This window comes from Triturus cristatus, chromosome 3_2 (genome assembly GCF_964204655.1).
Source record: "Triturus cristatus chromosome 3_2, aTriCri1.1, whole genome shotgun sequence".
In the NCBI taxonomy this organism is placed as follows: Eukaryota; Metazoa; Chordata; class Amphibia; order Caudata; family Salamandridae; genus Triturus; species Triturus cristatus.
Window position 1 is genome coordinate 300,813,824 of NC_140584.1, and position 20,647 is coordinate 300,834,470.

The 20,647-nt window shown below is 49.9% G+C and overlaps 1 protein-coding gene across 2 annotated transcripts in view; it reads left to right on the forward strand.

The window, feature by feature from the left end:
* Positions 1-2,955: 2,955 nt before the first annotated feature.
* Positions 2,956-20,647, forward strand: part of LOC146857208 (interferon alpha-inducible protein 6-like) — a 130,949-nt gene continuing 113,257 nt past the window's right edge. Inside the window, exon 1 of one of the 2 annotated variants that reach the window (XM_085647687.1) lies at positions 2,956-3,246. In XM_085647687.1, the coding sequence (XP_085503813.1) occupies positions 3,114-3,246 (133 nt within the window). In that variant the 5' untranslated portion in view covers positions 2,956-3,113. The remainder of the gene's footprint in view (positions 3,247-20,647) is intronic. The other variant, XM_085647686.1, reaches the window with a different exon arrangement.

Genomic DNA, 20,647 nt, shown 5'->3' on the forward strand with positions numbered 1-20,647 from the left:
GCTCTTCCTCCTGCATCCAGGCCACGCTAGGCCTTTCCTCTCCTCTTGTCTCTGGGGAGCGTGGGTGGCACTGGGCATGTGTGTGGGGTAAATGGCAGGCAGCTCCTTACTTGTCTTGTTGTGGGGAGCAGTGCCAGTCTTCCTCCTCATGCCATTATTGACAGCATCTCTCTTGCAGGCACCTGGCAGGCAACCAGGCTCTTTCTATACTGCAATTGTCTCTTTGGGGATGCCCTCAGCTAGCTCCCTGTACGCCTGCGTCTTCTTTCCTCATGGACCTCTCGCAGGCTCTGTCCCTCTCTCAGGGACCTTCTTTGTGCTCTGCTCTCTGCGTGGAGGGTCAGCTTCCTTTTGCCTCCTCTCCGTCTGAGGGTGCAGTGCTTGCGTCTTGATGCTGCACCGTCACAGCGCTGGGTCCTGCCTAGGTCCGTGCGTGCTTGGCAGGCTTGGTCACTCCATGTGACACTCTCACTGACAGGACAGCGGTGGCCATGGGGTGTTGGGTGACCAGCTGGGGCTGCTCCTTTTATGCAGCTGTGCATTGTCTCTTGGCACCATAGAAGGTGCTGTGCCTCATACATGCCTTCCTTTCTTGTGCTGAAAGAGGGGCACCGGTGGTGCTGCTGGGTGCAGGGGTATGATATTGCTATACGCTATACCCTGAGTCTTTGCTTTTTGAGCACTTGCTCTCCCTCTCCTGAGTTTGTGCTGTAAATCCAATCCTTTGTCTGTGCTGTGATGTGGTACTGCAGCCCTGCCTCGATGCCGAGAGGGTGGCTCTGCTGGCAAATCTTGTCCTCCAGACCAGGGCCAGTTTCTCCGTAATGGCAGAGGAGCGCCACCCCCTATGAAAAATAAAATGACAATGAAATCATTTTAATATCATTTTATATTTGCCATTCCTGATTGCTGCCAACGTGAGTCTTCAACCGGGCGGGCCCAGGCAATCCCCTGTGACAGGCATGGCAGGGGAAGTGGTAGTGGGCCCTTTTAAGTGCAAATGACGGTTTGGCTGGTCGTTTTAGGCCGGCTAAACTGTCATGCACACTTATGTTTCTCCAACCCGGCTGTGTTGCACAGCCGGGGTTGGAGAAACACCACAGACTCCCAGTTACTGTCTGAGCGGCAAACCAGGCCACTCAGACCAATCCTAGTAGTCCCAGTATGAGAGAAACGATGGGATTGACATCTGGGAACCTGCACAGTGTGCAGCTGGGGTTGACAATCGTCAGAGAGGAGCGAGGCGGCGTCTGTCAGAGCGGCAGGTAAGTGCAATTTTATTTATTTTAATTATGTTCCATTGTGTTTGTATTCACTCCCCCGCCTCACCACTAATGAATGCCAGAAGCCGCCACTGCACACTCCATGCACACACACATGTGGGGATTTCTTATGTTCAAAGTGCTTGTGTAGTAGCGGTCATGCATGTGGTTCTGGCATCCTCTAGTGGTGTTTGCCCTTTGCAATTCTGCCTCTTCCTGCCCACAGCAGCTCCGATCCCAGGGCTTGCAGGGTTTTCAGGGCCAGCGCGACAGTGAGGATTCCCACTTCTCAGTGATGTTGATTGGTTTCTCCTCAGGGATGGCCTTGTTGCTCGGCAGGCGTGTGCCATCTGATGCAGACTGGCTGCTTCTGCAGGCAGTCTCCTCTGACCAGATACCAGGAGTGTGTACCATACTCTCCTTCTCACTGTGCCCATCTGGTGTTTGCCCCCCAGGGTGGGGTCAGTGAAGTTCACTTTCTTACTTGTTTGTTCATCCTATCCTGCCATGGCAGCTTGCTTGGTGGCAAGCCTGCAATATGGGGTGTGCGGCACTTTAGCTTTGATTCTCTCCTGCAGCGTTGCAGCATCGGCGATGGTGAGCTTTTTATGCCACTGTTCTCTTCTGGTGGGTTTGTGCTAGGGACAAATGTGGCTGCGGTTCAGGGTCATGTTCATTGATGCATAATAGGTGGTCCAAAGGGGGAGGGTCGAAGGGGCAGATGTGCCCATACTTTAATTTTAGAAAAACAGTTCCCCTACTTTCTGTCAAATGAAAACCATCCCGGGCAGTTAATTCAAAGAGCGGAAAAGCTTCTGCAGAAATGTGAGGCAGGGGGTCTCGTGCGCTGTGAAACGGATGGAGGCGCAGACAGCATAACAGACCTTGCAAGGGTGCCTGCTTCCCTGAAAGAACTGTAAATGCACGCAACTGGTGAATCTGAAAATGTAAAGGGCACTTGGAAGCCATTGGCTTAATTGATGGAATCACTTGAAGCTTCCTGCTGACACACATGTATTCTTTTTGAGAGGTGTTATAAGGGAGCTACCTGATTAACTGTTAAGCATGTGCTTTTAAAGGACAGTTATAAGAAGAAAAAAATGCACTATGTACTGTCTGGAAAAAATTTAGATTTTGAAAATACTTTATATCAAACCTTTTTGGGCATTTTGTAGCATGCAGGTTTAAAATAATGACTTACATATTTACAGTACTTTCTGTCACAGACTGGGACCTCGTAGCACTAAACATACACAAGTCACTATTCTCCACTGCACCAACCAGGGTTCACTTCTGTGGCTCCCTGGTTCAGTGCATTAATAGAGGTTTTATAATGGGTGACAGTGCATTTCCCACTGATTAACATAACTTGAATTTAATGATAATTTAAGCTTTGCTTTATTTATATGTAGTTACCCGAAGGTACAAGACCGGAAAAAGTTACAGAATATTTTTTAGCCACCGCCGTGTCCCCCTTCTCCCTCCAAGCAGAGCATCACAGCTCCCATACTTTTTTTTTATCTACTTGGACACTTCGACCACTGTGCATAATTCTCCTGCAGTGTCCACGCCTGGAGGAGGCAATGACCTGGGAGCCTCCCTTCCGAACTCTCGCTTCCCCGCTGACATCTCCGCTAAATCTTGCACTGTCTCTTTGGTTTTCGCTGCCTATCTTTAGATCGCGGGGCAGCCCAGGATCTTTGACAAGAAAGGAGGCTTGTAATTGCGTTGCGGCGAGCTACCGCTAGGTGGCACTGCTGTCACTCTCCCTATGTCGGGGCAGTTTCTGCAGCTGCTGCGGGTCACTTCTGCCACACGAGCGCTGCCGATTCGGGTGCGGGGCTTCGCCTAATGCTGCTGATGCGGGCTCAGGTCATGCTATCCCCTTTGCTGGCGGGACGCTGCAGACGGCTGCCGACAAATGCATTGTACAACGCTGCTGGCCAGGGCGCTGTTTCTAGCTTGCACCGCCGGTGCTTAGCAGGTAGGTGTACTTCAGGGGCAGAATACATATGTCTCTACTTGGGGCAAGGTGGCGGGGCACTGCAGACTGCTCGTGCAGGGCGGTTTATACGCCGGCCGTAGATGTTTTAAGGTTGCGACACCTTTTTTTTGTTTTTGTTTTTTGTTGTTGCATATTTATATAGCGCGAACTCGACCCGAAGGTATTGGAGCGCTTTACATAGCACCGTATTTACATTACACATTCAGGCTCGGGGATATTAAGTGATTTGCCCAGAATCACAGGATTTGGACGCGACCTCGAGGCTCGAACCCTGGTTTCCTGCACCAGAGGCGGCAGCGCAGCCGACGGACCACATGTCAGAGCCGGGGTGTCGTGCAGCGAGTCACTGCTAGGTGGCGCTGCGGCCACTTCAGCAGACCGAGACAGCCTTCCCACAGCTGTAGGACCTGTGACGTGTGGCCCAAGCGTGTGCTCCTTGGGGCGGGGAGATGATAGTGTCAGTGCGGGCTCAGTCTTTCTCCCCTGCTGGCTGGGTGCCGCAGTCGTTTAGTCAGCAGACAGTATGGCATGGCTGTGCCTCTGCTTATTAACTGCGTTGCTTAGGTCTTGCCTTTTTGCAGTTTTATATAGCCGAACTCGACCAGAAGGTACAGGAACGCTTTACATGAGCACCAGGTACGTAATACAAGGACACAAACATATATTTTTGTTGGTAATCAGGGGCAAACTAAGTGATTTGTCCAGAATATTATATATATATATATATATATATATATATCCCACAAAAGATTGCCTCGCAAATGATCCAAGACCTTGAAGGGCGGCCAGTGTTGCTGGTGCGGGGCTTCCAGTAAAAAATACCACCAAACGCTCCTTGTGAAAAGAGACACACCGACTCTTGCTGAGTTGCTGCATTTCATTTATTCATGGAAAAGCACGAAGGCAATAGGTAAGTGGAAACTTGAAAAAACGAACTGTGCATTGTGGCTGACTGTAATATAGCGCTGGGGGATTGACAAGCAAAGAGGAAGATGCATATCAAAGCGCTTCGTTTAAATTGTAAATAATTTTCCCCCTGCGCGCTCTGCAAAAGAATACGGCCTGCAGTGATTAAAAGGAACCACGTGGGTCATTCAAAAGTCAGAGACTCCTCCCGTGATCAAGGCTTGCAGAAGCAGAAACGTTGGGAAAAGGATGCCTATTGCCTTCGTGCTTTTCCATGAATAAATGAAATGCAGCAACTCAGCCAGAGTCGGTGTGTCTCTTTTCACAAGGAGCGTTTGGTGGTATATATATATATATATATATTCACTTAAAAAACCATAGGTTTCACACAGGTTATAGTTAAGTGGACATTTCACTCGTAAAAAACTAATGAAATTCCCCCCTTATAGTTAGTTCAGATAACTATAACTCGCGCGCCCGCAATCCACTGCTCATGATGTCACACATTACATCACTCATAAAATGGTCACTGGCATTACTCATGACATCATCCTTGTGATAGAGTGGCGGTCGCGCGAGTTATAGTTATCTGGACTAACTATAACGGGGGAATTTCATTGTTTTTTTACGAGTGAAATGTCCACCTAACTATAACCTGTGTGAAACCTATGGTTTTTTAAGTGAATTTGCAAGGTTTTTTATATGCTAATTCCTAACTATACCGTGTGTGAAACCGATGGTTTTTTAAGTGAATTTGTACGGTTTTTTAAATGCTAAGTTATGTATTAATAAATTGGTTTTTTTTTCAAGGATTTTCACCGTGCGCCCACCGTGCGCGCACCGTGCGCTGCGCGCACCTTGTGCACACCCCGCGAGTTTTTTTGAAAAATAATAAAATGTTTTTTTCACCCTTGGGGGTCCTTCTGTGACCCCCTGACAAACGCTAGGGGGTCAGGAACTCTCTTCCCTGACCCCTTTTCACATTTTCCACCTTTTTTCCACCTTTCCTTTTTAGTGCGACAGACAAAATGGCGGCCGACACTTCCTGATTTCGACCGATTCGAATGTTTACTAACATCTATCAACCAATCAGAATTTCGCTCGCGCACGGCACCGTGCGCGCACGGTGCGCGCACGGTGCGCGCGTATAGATATTTATATGCTTTTAAATGCTATTTTCTCAGGAAATACTGAACAGATTGACACCAGACCTGCAAAAGGCACTTCCCTGACCTGAGGACTACCTCTCTTGCCAAATTTCAAGTAATTCTGTTCAGCCGTTCGGGCTGTACCTTCGACTAAAGGTCCTATGGAAAAATGCATGGGGAAAACGTGTTTTGGGACCCCCCTTTTTTCTCGGCCCCCCCCTTGACGAATCACCCCGAGACTTTCAGGGTAGGAGCTGAGCGGAGCACCCCATTAGTTTTGAAAATTTTGCGAGGATTCGTCAACCGGCGCCAAAGTTATTCAAAATAGAATTTTCAGATTTCCTATGGAAACACGGTCCTAACTATAACTATCTACTGGCGACCGCCAGTAGATAATATATAGAGTTGCCAGTAGGTAGTTATAGTTAGGACCTATTATCTATAGGAAATCCACAACATTCTATTTGGAATAACTTTGGTGCCGGTCGATGAATCTTCGTGAAATTTTCAAAACTGGTGGGGCGCTCCGGTCCGCTCCTATCCTGAAAGTCTCGGGTTGATTCGTCAAGCGGGGGCCGAGAAAAAAGGGGGGTCCCAAAACTTGTTTTTCCCATGCAATTTCCATAGGAACCGTTAATCGCAGCTGCAGCCCGAACTGCTGAACGGAATTGCGCCAAATTTGGCTAAGAGGTAGCCCTTGGTACACCCAGCATGCACCCTCCTGATCACGGCAAAAGAAACCTAAGAAACAAACGCGCAAAATGCAAAAAGGGGGCAGGATAGAAAACACCCTGACCCCCTAGGCCTGCTCATGCCCAAAAAAGATTTTTTTAAAAAAATAAATCGTCATGATTCGCGCACTCAGCGAGAATTTCGGCCTAAATTTTTAAAAAAACGAAGCGCGGGCTGCCGCGCTTCGTTGTTAATTAGCCACCGGGGGGGCCAAGTCCCGGGTACATGGTAAAAAAAAAGTGTGGGGGGGGCCCAAGCCACCCCTGGGGCAAAGCATTTATAGTTGCGGGGGGGCACAGAGCCCCCCCCCCGCAGCCCCGGGGATCGCCACCCCTCGGGGCTGGTTATTGAAATGTTGGGGGGGCTCTAACGCCTCTCCAAGCCCCGGAGACCACCACCCCCCCGGGGCTCCATTGAATTTTGATTGCGGGGGGGGCACACTGCCCCCCCCCCGCAGCCCCGGGGACCACGACCCCCCGGGGCTTTAAAAAAAAAAAAATGCCCTGTGTGGTGGTGGGGACTGCCACCTCCCCGGGGCTCTAAATATTTAATTGGGGGGTCCGTGACAGACCCCCCCCAGCCCTGGGCACCACCACCCCTGGGGCTTTGAAAATATGAGGAGGGTGGCCGCGTGGCCCCCCTCCTGGAGCCATTGATGGACCTGGGGACCGCCACCCCCCAGGGCCGGCTCCTGCAGTGTCCCGGGGTGCCTACCCCTGGGACACTGTAGTTTGCTATGGCAGGGCGGGAGCCTCTCGGCTCCCGCCATAGCAAACTTGGTTTGAATTTTGAAAGAGAGAGCAGGGAAACCAAAATTCAAACCAAATTGCTTTTCCACACGGGGAGCTGCATCTTAGCAGCTCCCCATGTGGAAAAGCAATGCCGGCTCCCGAAGGATGCGGGGAGCCGGCTGGGACTGTGGGGGGATTGGGGACCACCCACAGTCCCCAACAGAGAGGGCCAGCCCCGGGGGATGGGGTCTCCAGGCCTACAAGTGGCCCTCCCCAAAAGTAAAAAAAAAAAAAAAACAGAACAAAATTGGAAAGGCCGCCCCGGGGGATGGGGTCCTCTGGGCCATAAGTGGCCCGGGAGGGTGGCCACGTGGCCCCTCTCCCCAATTAAAAGAAAAAGAAAAGTTAAGAAAAAGGCCAGGCCCTGGGGGATGGGGTCCCCGGGGACGATTAAGGCCTCGGGAGGGGGGGGGGCAAGCGGCCCCCTTCCACATTTAAATAAAAAAAAAAAAAATTAGGGAGCAGGCCCTGGGGGATGGGGTCCCCAGGGCCAAAAAAATAGAAAAAGAAGGGGGGCTTAACAGCCCCCCTTCTTAACAAAAAAAAAAAGACCGGCATCGCGCCGGAGGCTACGCCCCCTCTTTTCAGCACTCTGCAAACGCGCCCCCTGGCGCGTTTGCAGATGGGGAACAAATTCCCTTTGAATACTGGGGGTCCCTGGGGGCCAACTAGCCCACCAGGAACCTCCAGTATGCGCCAGGGGGCTGCGTTGCAGAGAGGTGTTCTGAGGCCATGCCCCTTTTTACACCTCTCTGTGACGCTTAGTGGAGGTAGCTGGTGGGCTAGTTGCACCTCAGGGACCCCCAGGATTCAAGCGGGGGTAATCCCCCAACTTAAAACGCACCAGGGGCGCGTTTGCACAGTGGTGAACGGAGGGGGCGGGGCTGAGTTCACATGTGTGCAAAAACGGCCTGTGGCGCATTTTAAGTTCAGGAATTATTTCCTCGTCAATCCTGAGGGTCCTTGGGGGCCAATTAGCCCACCAGGTACCTCCAGTAAGCGCCACGGAGGTGCGTTGCAGAGTGTTGTAAAAAGGGGCGTGGCCTCTGAACACCTCTCTGCAACGCAGCTCTCTGGCGCATACTGGAGGTACCTGGTGGGCTAGTTGGCCCCTAGGAACCCTCGGGATTGAGGAGGAATTAATTTTACAACTTAAAATGCACCACAGGGCGTGTTTGCAGACATGTCACCCCAGGCCCGCCCCCTTCCTTCACCATTGTGCAAACGCGCCCTGTGGTGCGTTTTAAATTGAGGAATTAATTCCTCTTCAATCTTGAGGGTCCCTGGGGGCCAACTAGCCCACCAGGTACCTCCAGTATGCGCCAGGGAGCTGCGTTGCAGAGAGGTGTTCAGAGGCCACGCCCCTTTTTACACCTCTCTGCAATGCAGCTCTGTGGCGCTTACTGGAGCTACCTAGTGGTCTAGTTTGACCCTAGGGACCCTCAGGATTCAAGGGGACTTAATCTCCCAACTTAAAACGGACAGAGGGCACGTTTACACAGGGGCAAAGGGAGGGGACGGGGCCTGAGGTGACGTGTGCAAACAGGGCCTGTTGCGTGTTTTAAGTTGGGGAAATAATTCCCCTTCAATCCTGAGAGCCCCTGGGGGCCAACTAGCCCACCAGGTGCTTCCAATAAGCGCCATTGTGCTGCGTTGCAGAGAGGTGGTCCAGGCCGTACCCCTTTTTACACCTCTCTGCAACGGCGCTTACTGGAGGTACCGAGTGGGCTACTTAGACCCTAGGGACCTTCAGGATTCAAGGGAACTTAATCTCCCAACTTAAAACGGACACAGGGCGTGTTTACACAGTGGGGAAGGGAGGGGACGGGGCCTGAGGTGACGTGTGCAAACACGCCAGGTGGCGTGTTTTAAGTTGGGGAAATAATTCCCCTTCAATCCTGAGAGTCCCAGGGGGCCAACTAGCCCGCCAGGTGCTTCCAGTAAGCGCCACTGCGCTGTGTTTCAGAGAGGTGGCCCAGGCCGTGCCCCTTTTTACACCTCTCTGCAACGCAGCTCTGTGGCGCTTTCTGTAGGTACCTAGTGGGCTACTTTGCTAGTTGGACCCAAGGGACACTCAGGATTCAAGGGGACTTAATCTCCCAAATTAAAACGGCCACAGGGTGCGTTTACACAATGGTGAAGGGAGGGGATGGGGCCTGAGGTGACGTGTGAAAACATGCCCTGTGGCGCGTTTTAAGTTGGGGAAATAATTCCCCTTCAATCCTGAGGGCCCCTGGGGGCTAACTAACCCACCAGGTGCTTCCAGTAAGCGCCACTGCACTGTGTTTCAGAGAGGTGGTCCAAGCCGTGCCCCTTTTTACACCTCTCTGCAACGCAGCTCTGTGGCGCTTACAGGAGGTACCTAGTGGGCTACTTGGATCCTATGGACACTCAGGATTGAAGGGGACTTAATCTCCCAAATTAAAACGGACACAGTGCGCGTTTACACAGTGGTGAAGGGAGGGGATGGTGTAGGAAAGTGGCTCTATATATACTGGACCAAAGTAAAATCAGCCGAACTACGAATTCCGATTTACTCACCTGTTATCAGGAGAGACCTCAGTGCTGCATCTTTGAGCCCAGTACTGATCCTGAAAAGTAATTCTAACCGTACTTACCAGTAACTTGAATTTCCTTCCATAGGCTAACATTGACTGCTTTCACTTGGAAATTCTTCTGTGTGGAGTTTTGGAACTTTAAAATATTCCTCTAAAATCAGCCGAACTACGAATTCCGATTTACTCACCTGTTATCAGGAGAGACCTCAGTGCTGCATCTTTGAACCCAGTACTGATCCTGAAAAGTAATTCTAACACTTATAAATTCACCCAGGCACTCTCCTTGCAGTACTCTAATCATTCAGTCAGTACCCAAGTACTCATGCACTGTGCCAGGCCTTAGCACATGGACTGCTTCAAACCCCTATCCACTATGCATGCAATCCCCTAACTAACCAACACACTTCTAGTTCTGCACTTATACATTCAACAAAAAAAACAATATTTCACTTTCAATATTTTAAAAACATTTTTATTTCCATTTATATTAAAAATATATTATGTAATTTAAAAAATAAAATATGTAAAAATAAACAGTTAAAAAACTGTAGAAAATCAGTATAAAAAAATACATATAACTATTATTACATTTACAAATGATCATTTAAAAAACTTTGAAATTCACTGAAAAAACCACAGGTTTCAAACATGTTATAGTTAGGAATTAGCATTTAAAAAACCTTAGAAATTCACAGAAAAAAACATAGGTTTCAGGGGTGTTATAGTTAGCTGGACATTTCACTCGTGCAAAACCATTGAAATTCCTCCGTTATAGTTAGTTGTACTAACTATAACTCGCGCGCCTGGAATCCACTGCTGATGATGTCACATATTACATCATTCATGACATGGTCAGTGACATCACTGATGACATCACTGATGACATCTCAAATGACATCACTGATGACATGACTGATGACATCATCCACGTGACAATCTGGTACACCTCATCATACACTAGTATAACCTTTCATCACTCACTATAAAATATAGAGTACCATGTATGAACCATTGACACACCAATACAAGTTTCTAAAGACCCACTCAGTGATTTGGAGATCTACACACACATCTAAACACTTACCTATAGATTTGCTGGTCAGTGGCTTCCCTGGGTCTGTCCTCCCCGGAGGGTTTGTTCTTGATCTCCTGTCCCTCTTTTGCTCTCTCTTTTTTTTCCTTCTCTTTGTGTGCCTGTCTTCACACCAGAGGTTGCTTTTGAGCTCCTTGCCTCATATTTGTTATTTTTTTTCCTTTCTCTCTGTGTCCCTCTTGATGATTTTTCTTGTTGTTTTATGTATCTCTTCTTTTTCCCTCTCTCTCCTCCCGTTTGTCCTCTGGAGACTTCTTTGTTTTTCCTTATTCCCCCTATCCCTCCTCCTCAGCGTCCTGCTTAGCCGGAGGGGAATCTGTAAGCACCTCCTGGCCCGTGGTATGCAGTACGGCTGTGCACTCTTCAGCAGGGCCTTCCCAGCAGGCGGAGTCGGCAAGAGCCCACGTAGCCTGACGGGGGCCTGCGCAGCGATGTGCTGAGGGGGGCGGGTCTGACTCACCGCACTCTTGCCATTCCTTCCAAGTTGCAAGGACACGGTGCTTCAGAGTGACTCTCAGCCCTCCAAGTATGTGCACCGCAGCGGGTAAAGGGTACATGTAGCAGCGGTGCACGCTTGGCAGTCTCCAGACGGATGTCGGCGCTTCCTTGCGGGGTACAGGGCTTGCTGGTGTGGGTGCATGGGTGCGGCCCACTCATCGCTAGTGTTGTGTTCAGGCTTTGGCAACGGCCTGTTGCTCGCTGCGCCTAATTATAGATGTCGTTACACATTACTCGCTGTGTCGGAGATAAACCCCGTGCAGTTCTCAAGTTACTGAAGGCGGAGTGCGTGTTTCGTTGGAAATATTAAGTGAATAACGTTTGCTGACAAGTCCTGACCCGAGAGGCTGGGTATCCGTAACGTCAGATGTCGGAGGAATTATATTAAAAAATATATATATAAATTACCTACTGGTAGTTATGGTTAGGACCTTGTTTCTATTCAAAAAGCGTTAGTTCTTTTGCCAATATCTTTGGCGCCATTTGACGAATCTTCACGAAAGTTTCAAAACTAATAGCCCACTCACTTTAGCTGCTGTGTTGAATATTTCGGGGTGATTCGTCTAGAGGGGGCCGAGAAAAAGGGGGGGTCCCAAAATGTTTTTTCTCCATGTTAATTTCCATAGTAAACTTTAGACATGGCTACAGCCCGAACTGCTGAACGGAATTACACCAAATTTGGCAAAAAGGTAGCTCTTGGTTCAGAAAGCACTCTTTTTGTTAAATGGTGTAAATCCGTTCAGTAGTTACTGAGAAATGTAAACATTCCTCAGATATACAACTGTGGCCGCAGCGGATCCGCGAACCCTCCCGATCTTGTGCCTGCAATCTGATTGGCTGCCAACACTTCAAACCAGGAAGTGTTGACAGCCATCTTGTGACTCGGTTGAACCGAGTTACAAGAAAAAAGATTATAAAACTTTAAAAATTAAGAAAAGGGGTTAGGGTATGTTAGACTTGGCATCTTTTGATGTGTTTACCCTGAATATTTGCTTTCTGACCTCCCGTTTTTGACTCTGTTTTTGCTGGCTTAGTGTCTCTGCCCACTTTTCTCACAGCTGATTAGTGGTAAAGTGCAAGTGCACCTGTTGTAAATTGTGTTATGGATTGGGGTTCCCATGATTGGAATATTTGATTTACTTGTCAGTCCCTATTAAAGTGCACTTAGTGTGCCAGGGCCTGTAAATCAAATGCAGCTAGTGGGCTGCAGCATTGGATTGTGTCACCCACACAAGCAGCCTGTAAGTGTAACTCTGGCCTGCCATTGCAGAGCCTGCGTGTAGTCTGGAACTGCCATATCGACTTGGTAAGAGTACCTACTTGCCAGGCCCTAACCTTCCCTTTTCCTATATGTCAGTCACCCCTAAGGTAGGCCCAAGGTACCCCTGTGGGCAGGGGGCAGTGTATGTGAAAGGTAGGACATGCCCTGGTGTGTGTGGCATGTCCTGATAGTGAATTACTGCCAATTTTGTTTTTCACTATTGCAAGGCTACCTGTTCCCATAGGACAGAATGGGGAGCTTCTTTATAACATCTTATGAACATAACTTGCCCTGGGAACTAGGTAGAAAAATAAAGTTTAGTACGCCTGAACTCAGAATCTGGACCATGACCCTTGTCTCACCGATGACGCCAACTGATGCCGCCACCGAGCCGCTGCTCACACCGTGACCTCTGGGCACTGCACTCTGCATCGCCTCGTGATGCCACCTTGGTATCCCTGACGACGACACTCCACACCGAAATCTACGCCGCTGCTTGCACCGTGGTTCGAGGGCACCGCTCTTAAAGTTACATGACGTACTGCCCTCATCCCGCATCGCAGCCTTGGCCTATCGACGCCGGTGCCCTCGACTGCAGCTCAACAAGCCGACAACAGCACTTCAGCAGCGACGACGACGCTGCCTGCACCGTGACCTGCCAGCACTGCGACGAGCACTGCATCACTTTGCACCGCGACCCTGGTCTCACAGACGATGCCATCTGACGCCTCCACCGAGCCGCTGCTCGCACCGCGACCTGAGGGCAACGCATGCCGCACTTCGCACCGCAGCACCTGACGCCTGCTGACGCCAGCGCTCCTGACTTCAACCGCGAGGAGTTCGATCTGAAACGCGTGTGACTTTGAGAGCCCGACGACTCCTGTACCGTTTTTGGTCTTGTTTTGACTATTATAAAAATATTGGCCATTTTTCTAAACTGGAGTGGTGTCCTTTTGTAGTGCTTACACTGTATTACTGTTGATTATGTACAAATGCTTTACACACTGCCGCTAGAATAAGCCTGACTACTCATGCCAAGCTACCAAGGGGATGAGCAGGGGTTATTTTAGGAGTGTAACTCCCTTATCGTGACTAGTAAGAAGGGTCCCTATTTAGACAAAGGTACCAACTAGAGACCCCCATTTCTAACATTGGATGTCAGCGGTGAGGATAGGACTTGTGTTTGCACTTGACTTACAGTGATTGCTGTGCACTACAACCATATCGCAGATCATTACGTACCACATACTGTTTTTGTGGTCTATTTTTGCCTTTCCATTGGTTTTGAACTTGAACTTCCCAGTACAACATGCCTGAATCAATTGCTTCATCTGTTGCATCCTTGGAAGTGGCCTTTGAGGAGGAGAGGTTAGAAACCTACAAGGGGAAGGAATTGAAAGCTATCTGCAAGAACCTCAGAGTCCAAATCAGGGGCCTCACCAGGAAAGAGGAGCTTCAAAAAGCACTGAGGGCCTGGGTAGCAGCCAGAAATGCCAGTGGGCAGTCTGGGGATTTTAGCGTGGAAGCAGAGGAGCCTATTCCAAGGGTGGATGTGCTTTTGGGAGGGGGGGCACCCTCTAAACCAGGCAGCAGCAATTTGTCCCCAGAGGAGCTGGAGGATAGGCGGGAAGCAAGGAGAGTTGCAGTAGAGCTAAAGAAGCTTATGTTAGCTATGGAGGAAAAAATTATGATGTTAGACCATGAGATCAGGATAAAGGAGCTGGATCAGAGGAGTAGATCCGGCTCAGATGGTGGCAGCAACCCGTCAGGACAGGCAGACAGAATTGTACACATCCCTAAGAATGTGGGCAAGGAATACAAGAAGGGGGATGACATACAAAGGTGGTTTCAGGATTACGAGGCAGCGATACACATGAATGGGGTCCCTGAGAAGAATTGGGGAGCAGGATTGTGGCCTCTTTTTCCAGAAGAAGCAAGGGATACTTTGATAGCTTTGGGTAAGGGGTGTAACCTCGCCTATGCTGACATGAAGGAGGCCCTTCTCACTAAGTATGGTCTCACTCCTGAAAAGTACAGGGATCAATTTAGATCCAGTAAGAAGTCTGATGCCAACACTTGGTTGGAATGTGTAGATTCATTTTGCAGGTCACTGGATGGCTGAGTGAAGGGCAGTAATGTGACAGATTTTCAGGGGCTCTACAATTTGATTGCATGGGAGCACTTGTCTAGTCTATGTTTTGCAGATCTGTGCCAGCACCTAGTTGATAGTAAGCTGTCTGACCCCAGGAAGCTTGCTATGGAGGCGGACCGTTGGGTGAGTACCAGGGTCCACAAGAAAGCGTTTGGGGGAGACTCAGCCAAAGGTGGGCAGGTTCCCCAGCAGAAGAGTGGGGAGACAATGGTAAAGAACAGGAGTTCTCTAAAGGGCCCCAAACTAATACCCAGGGTAAGGGTTCCCATCCCCCAGGAGACAAGAAAGCTGTGGTCTCTTCAGGAAAGCCTGCAGAGACTGGCCCCGGCAAGTGTTTTGCATGTGACCAGGTGGGTCACATGAAGGGGAACCCCAAGTGCCCCAGCGGGCACAGCCACCCACCGGTGGGCAGTCCAAGGTGTTGGCTAGTGTAGCGCTTGGGGAGAAGGGGTACCCACAGGAGGGTGGGGATCCCGCAGTAATGACCCTCGTCTCACTAGGGGACAGTGAGATGGTCCCAGGAAACCAGGTGCCCCCTAACACAAAGAAATACAGCACCTGGGTGACCATCAATGGGAAAAGGGTAGAGGCTCTCAGAGATACTGCGGCAAGTGTGACCTCTGTCCGGTGTCACCTTGTCTCTGAGGAGCAGGTGGTCCCAGGGTCATTCCACCAAGTAGAGTTGCTATGGACAACTCGGAGCGCCAGTGTATGGTGGCACAGATTCTCTTTGAATAGGGGGGGGTCTCAGGTCCCTAGAGGGTGGTTGTGAGCCCTACCATGCCTGTAGATTGTCTGCTAGGTAACAACCTGGAGCAGTCCTTGTGGAAGGATGTTGAGCTCAGGTATCACTTGGAGATACTTGGGTTGCCAGAGTGGACATGCGTGTCCACTCGGTCAATGGCGGACAGAAAGGTTGATCAGAAGGACCTGGAGCCTGAAACAGTGGCCCAGGTCCCTGCCAAGAGAAAGGGCAGGGGGCGCGTGAAACCGGACCCAGAAGTTTCCACAGACCGGGAGGAGGCTGACCTTGAGGGGGACGCCCCGGTGCCTACAGGGGAACAGGTAGCTGAACTGGGGGACATCTTTGAGCTGACCCATTGGCAGCAAGAAGGGAGTCCAACCAGGGGAGAATTCTGCAAGGAGCAGAAAGAGTGCCCTTCTCTGGAGGGTCTGCGGCGGCAGGCCGAAGACCAGGCAGCTGGTGATTAGTCCGCGTCACATTGGATCTACTGGGAGAATGGTCTCCTGTATAGTGAGCCTAAGGTTGCTGAGCCTGGGTCAGCCTGTGTGCTGGTGGTACCCCAGTGCTTCAGGACCTTCCTACTGGGTCTGGCTCATGACGTGCCTTTGGCAGGACATTTGGGGCAGGACAAGAACGTTGACAGGCTTGTCACCCACTTCTTCTGGCCCCAAATGCGAAGGCAGTCGGATGGACATTGTAGGTCTTGCCAAACTTGCCAGGCAAGTGGTAAGAGTGGGAGGAAGGCCAAAGCTCCTCTCCAACCTTTTCCAGTTGTTGGATAACCCTTTGAAAGAGAAGGGATGGGCATTGTGGGACCACTGGATCCCAAGACAGCCATGGGCAACAGGTACATCCTGGTCTTGGTGGACCATGCCACCCTGTACCTGGAGGCAATCCCTCTCAGGACAACGACGGCGCGAGAGGTGGGCCGGGCATTAATTGGGATCTTTTCTCGCATGGGGTTCCCCAGAGAGGTGGTTTCTGACAGGGGGACCAATTTCATATCCGAGTATATAACATCCCTGTGGAAGGAATGTGGTGTAACCTACAAGTTCACCACTCCTTACCACCCACAAGGTAACGGTCTGGTGGAGCGATACAACCAGACCTTGAAGGGCATGATTAAGGGTCTAACAGAACCCATAAGGCGTAAGTGGGACGTCCTCTTGCCATACCTTCTCTTTGCATACAGGGAGGTGCCACAGAAGTCTCTTGGGTTCAGTCCCTTTGAGCTTCTATATGGTCACCCTGTGAGAGGACCTCTGAGTTTGTTGAAGGAAGGCTGGGAGGCAGCTCCCAGAAAAACTCCCCAGGATGTGTTCAGTTACATACTGGCCTTCAGAAACCAAACTGCCCGCTTCAGGAAACTCGCTCAGGCGAACCTAGAAGCAAATGAACTGTCTGTATTCCGTTTGCAACTGACTCAATCTCGCCGCGAGATTGAGTCAGTTGCAAACGGAATACAGACAGTTCATTTGTGGACTAGGCGACTGGTTACGAATGGGTCAGCGCCGCATAGAAGGTATCCAACGGTGCTATAATTGAAGTAGGAAGACTTGTTCCTCTCTCACGAAATCTAGACACAATTTCGAAATAGGAGTGAAGTAAACTATAGGGAATCTGAATCCTATAAGATTCCATCTAAACATTTGATTACCGTTTTGAATCTATAACTTGGAGGAAGATAAGTCCAAATCTGGATATATTCTTCATCCAGCGTATCATTTCACATACTGGATCCTATATGGACGAACGTATGGGTTACACTGTCCCCAGAAATACAGTCCTGATGAGACCCACTATCTAAAGCGGGTCGAAACGCCGTCGACAATAGAATAAGAGACAGCTTTCACTGATCTATTGTACATTGTATATAATCTGTCCTTGTAGGAAGGTGGATATCTGACTATGGTTACCCCCAAACTTTTTGCCTAGTGTCTAGCTGGTTTTTCGACTTAGTTGGCCTGAGATCCTGCCATTCAGGGTCTCAGGCTGTCTGCTCTCTCTTTAAAATGGACTCCATGTACCCTAGGTACATACCCAATTGGTAAGGATCACCTTATTGGACCCTGTACAGTGTACCCTAAGTACCCAGGGCATAGGTGTACCCTAGGCCTCCCAGGGGCTGCAGCATGTATTATGGCCTGGTCTGGCCTTCCAATCAGACACAACTGGCTGATCACTCAGCTGGGGCAAGGTCGTGTAATCACCCCTTGCTTAGATATAGTATACCTATATCTACCCTTATATATAGACACATGTGTACCTATCAGCCACTCCTATGGCAGGCCTTAACAATCCTGGAGGCAGAGTGCTTGGTAACATGTGAGATGGTGCTCTAGCATGAGCTGAGCCTGTCTGCAGCTTTTGGAACCATGTCCTTATAGCTGTTCTATGATATAGCCTACCATATACTCTTAAAGTACCTTATAATCTTAAACGGTTATGGTAACTATGGTTTGGCTTTATCAAAACATGTCGTGTAAGGTGTCTAACACTTTGGAATAATACCCCCATACCATTTCTGGTGATGAGGATATTATTCCTCCCTTCTAGAGGGAGAGACATGTTAAAATCCTACTTTGCTGTTTAACTCTCACCAAAGCCTCAGCATCACAAAATGGATGCTGCTGCCACAGACACGAGTCTGGCCTCCTGCTGCTGGGAGCCCTCCCAGCCAGGGTGGCCTGGACAATAGGTTTCCTGCTTGGGGAGGTGCTAGCACCTCCCCAGACAGACTTTAGTGTATTGGGACAGGGAGGGCTGAAAGGAATGAGACATGCCTGGGGCACACAAGGTGTTCCATGCATAGTCCAGTTCAAACCGGTGCTGGGGCACTCCAGCCCCAGCTCTGGCGCGAAACTGGACGAAGGAAAGGGGGTGTAGCCACTCCCCTTCCTGGTCCCACCCATAGGAGGGACCTTGCAGGTAGCCCAGCCCACTAGCCCAGTATATTAGTAGCTAGTTGGGCCCTGCTGAAATTAGATTATCCTGAACCTGCATCTTGAACAGAAACTCTGGACCTTCGACATTCAAAGAAAGAAGAAGACTGAAGAATCTCCCTTGTGGCCAAGGAGTGGCCACCCTGTGCAAACAGGCACCATCAAGAGACTTACCCTTTGCTTTGCTGAAGTTCTACGAGGGACCGACTGCAGAGCCCGAACAGAGCCTTGACTTCCAGTCTTCTCCGACCCTGATACACATCCACAGCCGAGCTGAGATCCGTGTAGGCGACGAGAGACGTGGGACCGGCTACCTGGGAAAAGTGGTGAGTATCTTCCAGCGCAGCTTCTGAGGCACCCTCGAAGTTGTGCACCGGGGATTGAGAAGCCCCAACACCAAGCACCATCTGCACCAAAGATCAGCCCCCCACACTCCACGAGTCCTGCGTGGGGCCCTTCTGCATTTTCCTGCTTGCCGCGTCTGTCCGGTTGCTTGCCCGTTGGCTAGCGGCCTTTGCGACGACACACCTTTGAATTCCCACTGCTGGTTTGGCTCCTCCAGACTGGCTCTTGCTCCTCTGCAAAAGAGAAGCACCCCAGACCTTCCTGGTCTGCACCAGAAGCAAGTCCTCCATTCTTCGTGGGTTCCGCTTGCCAAGGCTTGGTGAGTCCTAGTTCGACTTCTACGCCGCCGTCAGCAAGAGCCTTCATGGGACAGCTCGCCTCCTGGTCCTGGTCGTCCTCGACGTCTCCGGGTCCCCGTGGCTGCTGCGACAAGCTTCACCTCTTCACCTGCAATCTTCACGACATCGCCTGGTTCCTTCCTTGTTCCACGTGGTCACTGGCTAGTGACCCAGACTCTGTCCCTTCTGCTTGCAGGTATCCTTCCTTCTTGATCCCGGCCTTGGGATCCACCGGACACTCTTCACTGACCGCCTGTCAGCATCTTTCCTTCAGGCATCCATAGGAGTCGATGACGAAACCCGACGCAAGTTCACACCTATGCACCCGCAGCCCGTGGGCTAGGTAACTTGGGTACTCCGGTGCTCATCAGGGTATTCACTATCCTAGTGTCTAGTTCTCAAGTCTCGACTTCCTAGTTACTCCAGAAGTGTCCTAAATCTTATTGATTCTAAACTGTACTATTTCTATCGATTATACGCATTACGCGTGAGTGTCTCCACTCTGCACCTGAATCCCGTGGGCCTCCCACTTCCTAACTGTTGGTAGTGTAGTGTAGCCCCAGCGATTCCCTAGGCCTAGGCCTATCCTATTTCCGTGACAGTGGTCCTTATACCACTTCCTTAGTATATGGTTTGCGTGGCCCCTAGGGCCTAACTGTATTACTTACCTGTGTGACTTAATGTATGCTTGAATAAGACTGTGTTGTACTTGCCTCGAATCTCATAAAGAGTGCTGAGGGTTTGACTAGAATAAATACACTTTATTTTATATATATATCTGTTGTGGTGTCCTTTCATTTGGTATTCAAGGGATTATATATGGTATCACAGCTGGCTTCACATGCCATTCAGAGTTTAGCCTAAGACTGCTCTTGTCCATGCTACCACTAGGATAGCTGGTCTATAAGGTTGACTTTACAACCCATAAGGGTTGTTTGGACTGATACAGGGTGTACACTAGAATTAGTGACATCATATATCAGGCCAACTTCTCACATTGGTGAGCAGCGGGTGGGATCTGAGCTTGCTGTTGTAATACCATTGTAATCTTGAGATACTTAAATTGAAAGATCACACAGATATTGTTTAGGTACATATAACATAGTTTAAAAATACTTAAGTCCTACTGGACTTAGTTGTTGTAGGTTGAAGGGCCTAGCACACCCTGACTACAACTACTAGAGAGGTTTAGTAGATACAACTAGTGTAGGTAGGTGCACACACCACACCCTCACTAGAATCATGTCCCTGAATGGAGATCACACTGATACTCCCTCAGGAGAGGAGAATCCTAGACAGATTCCCTCTAGATATGATGCATTCACTTTCCAGGAGATGAGACAACTGTGTACCTCCAGGAGATTAAAACAGGGTTCCAACCCTACCCTTAGACAGCTAGTGGAGCTTCTGGAGGCCTATGATGCTGAAAGAGCTGCCAAGTATGGTGCCATAGCTGTAGATAAGGGCCTCCCCTCCACAGAAGAGACCCCTGACTTAACTGATACAGATGAGTCAGAAGAGACCTCAGAGGAAGAGGGAGGTAGCAAGACCCCAGTCAGAAGACTTAGTCAGGCTAACTTAAGCTTGCATGGGAGCTTGCATGGGAGCTTCCCTTACAGGCCCCCAAGTAATCTTAAAAAGAGAGATAGGAGGGGTAGATCTCCCTCAGGGGACTCTCTCCACTCCTATCACTCAAGAAGCTCCAATGCTTCATCCCACAGGGGGGTGACTTCCCCCCAGAGGAGAGAGCATGAAGCCAGAATGAAGGAAGCCAAACTGGGGATTGAAAGGGAAGAACTTGCCCTTGCCAAAGAGAAGCTTGCTCTGGCCAGAGAGCAAAAATTGTGTGGGTCAGAACCCACTGGTGGCAG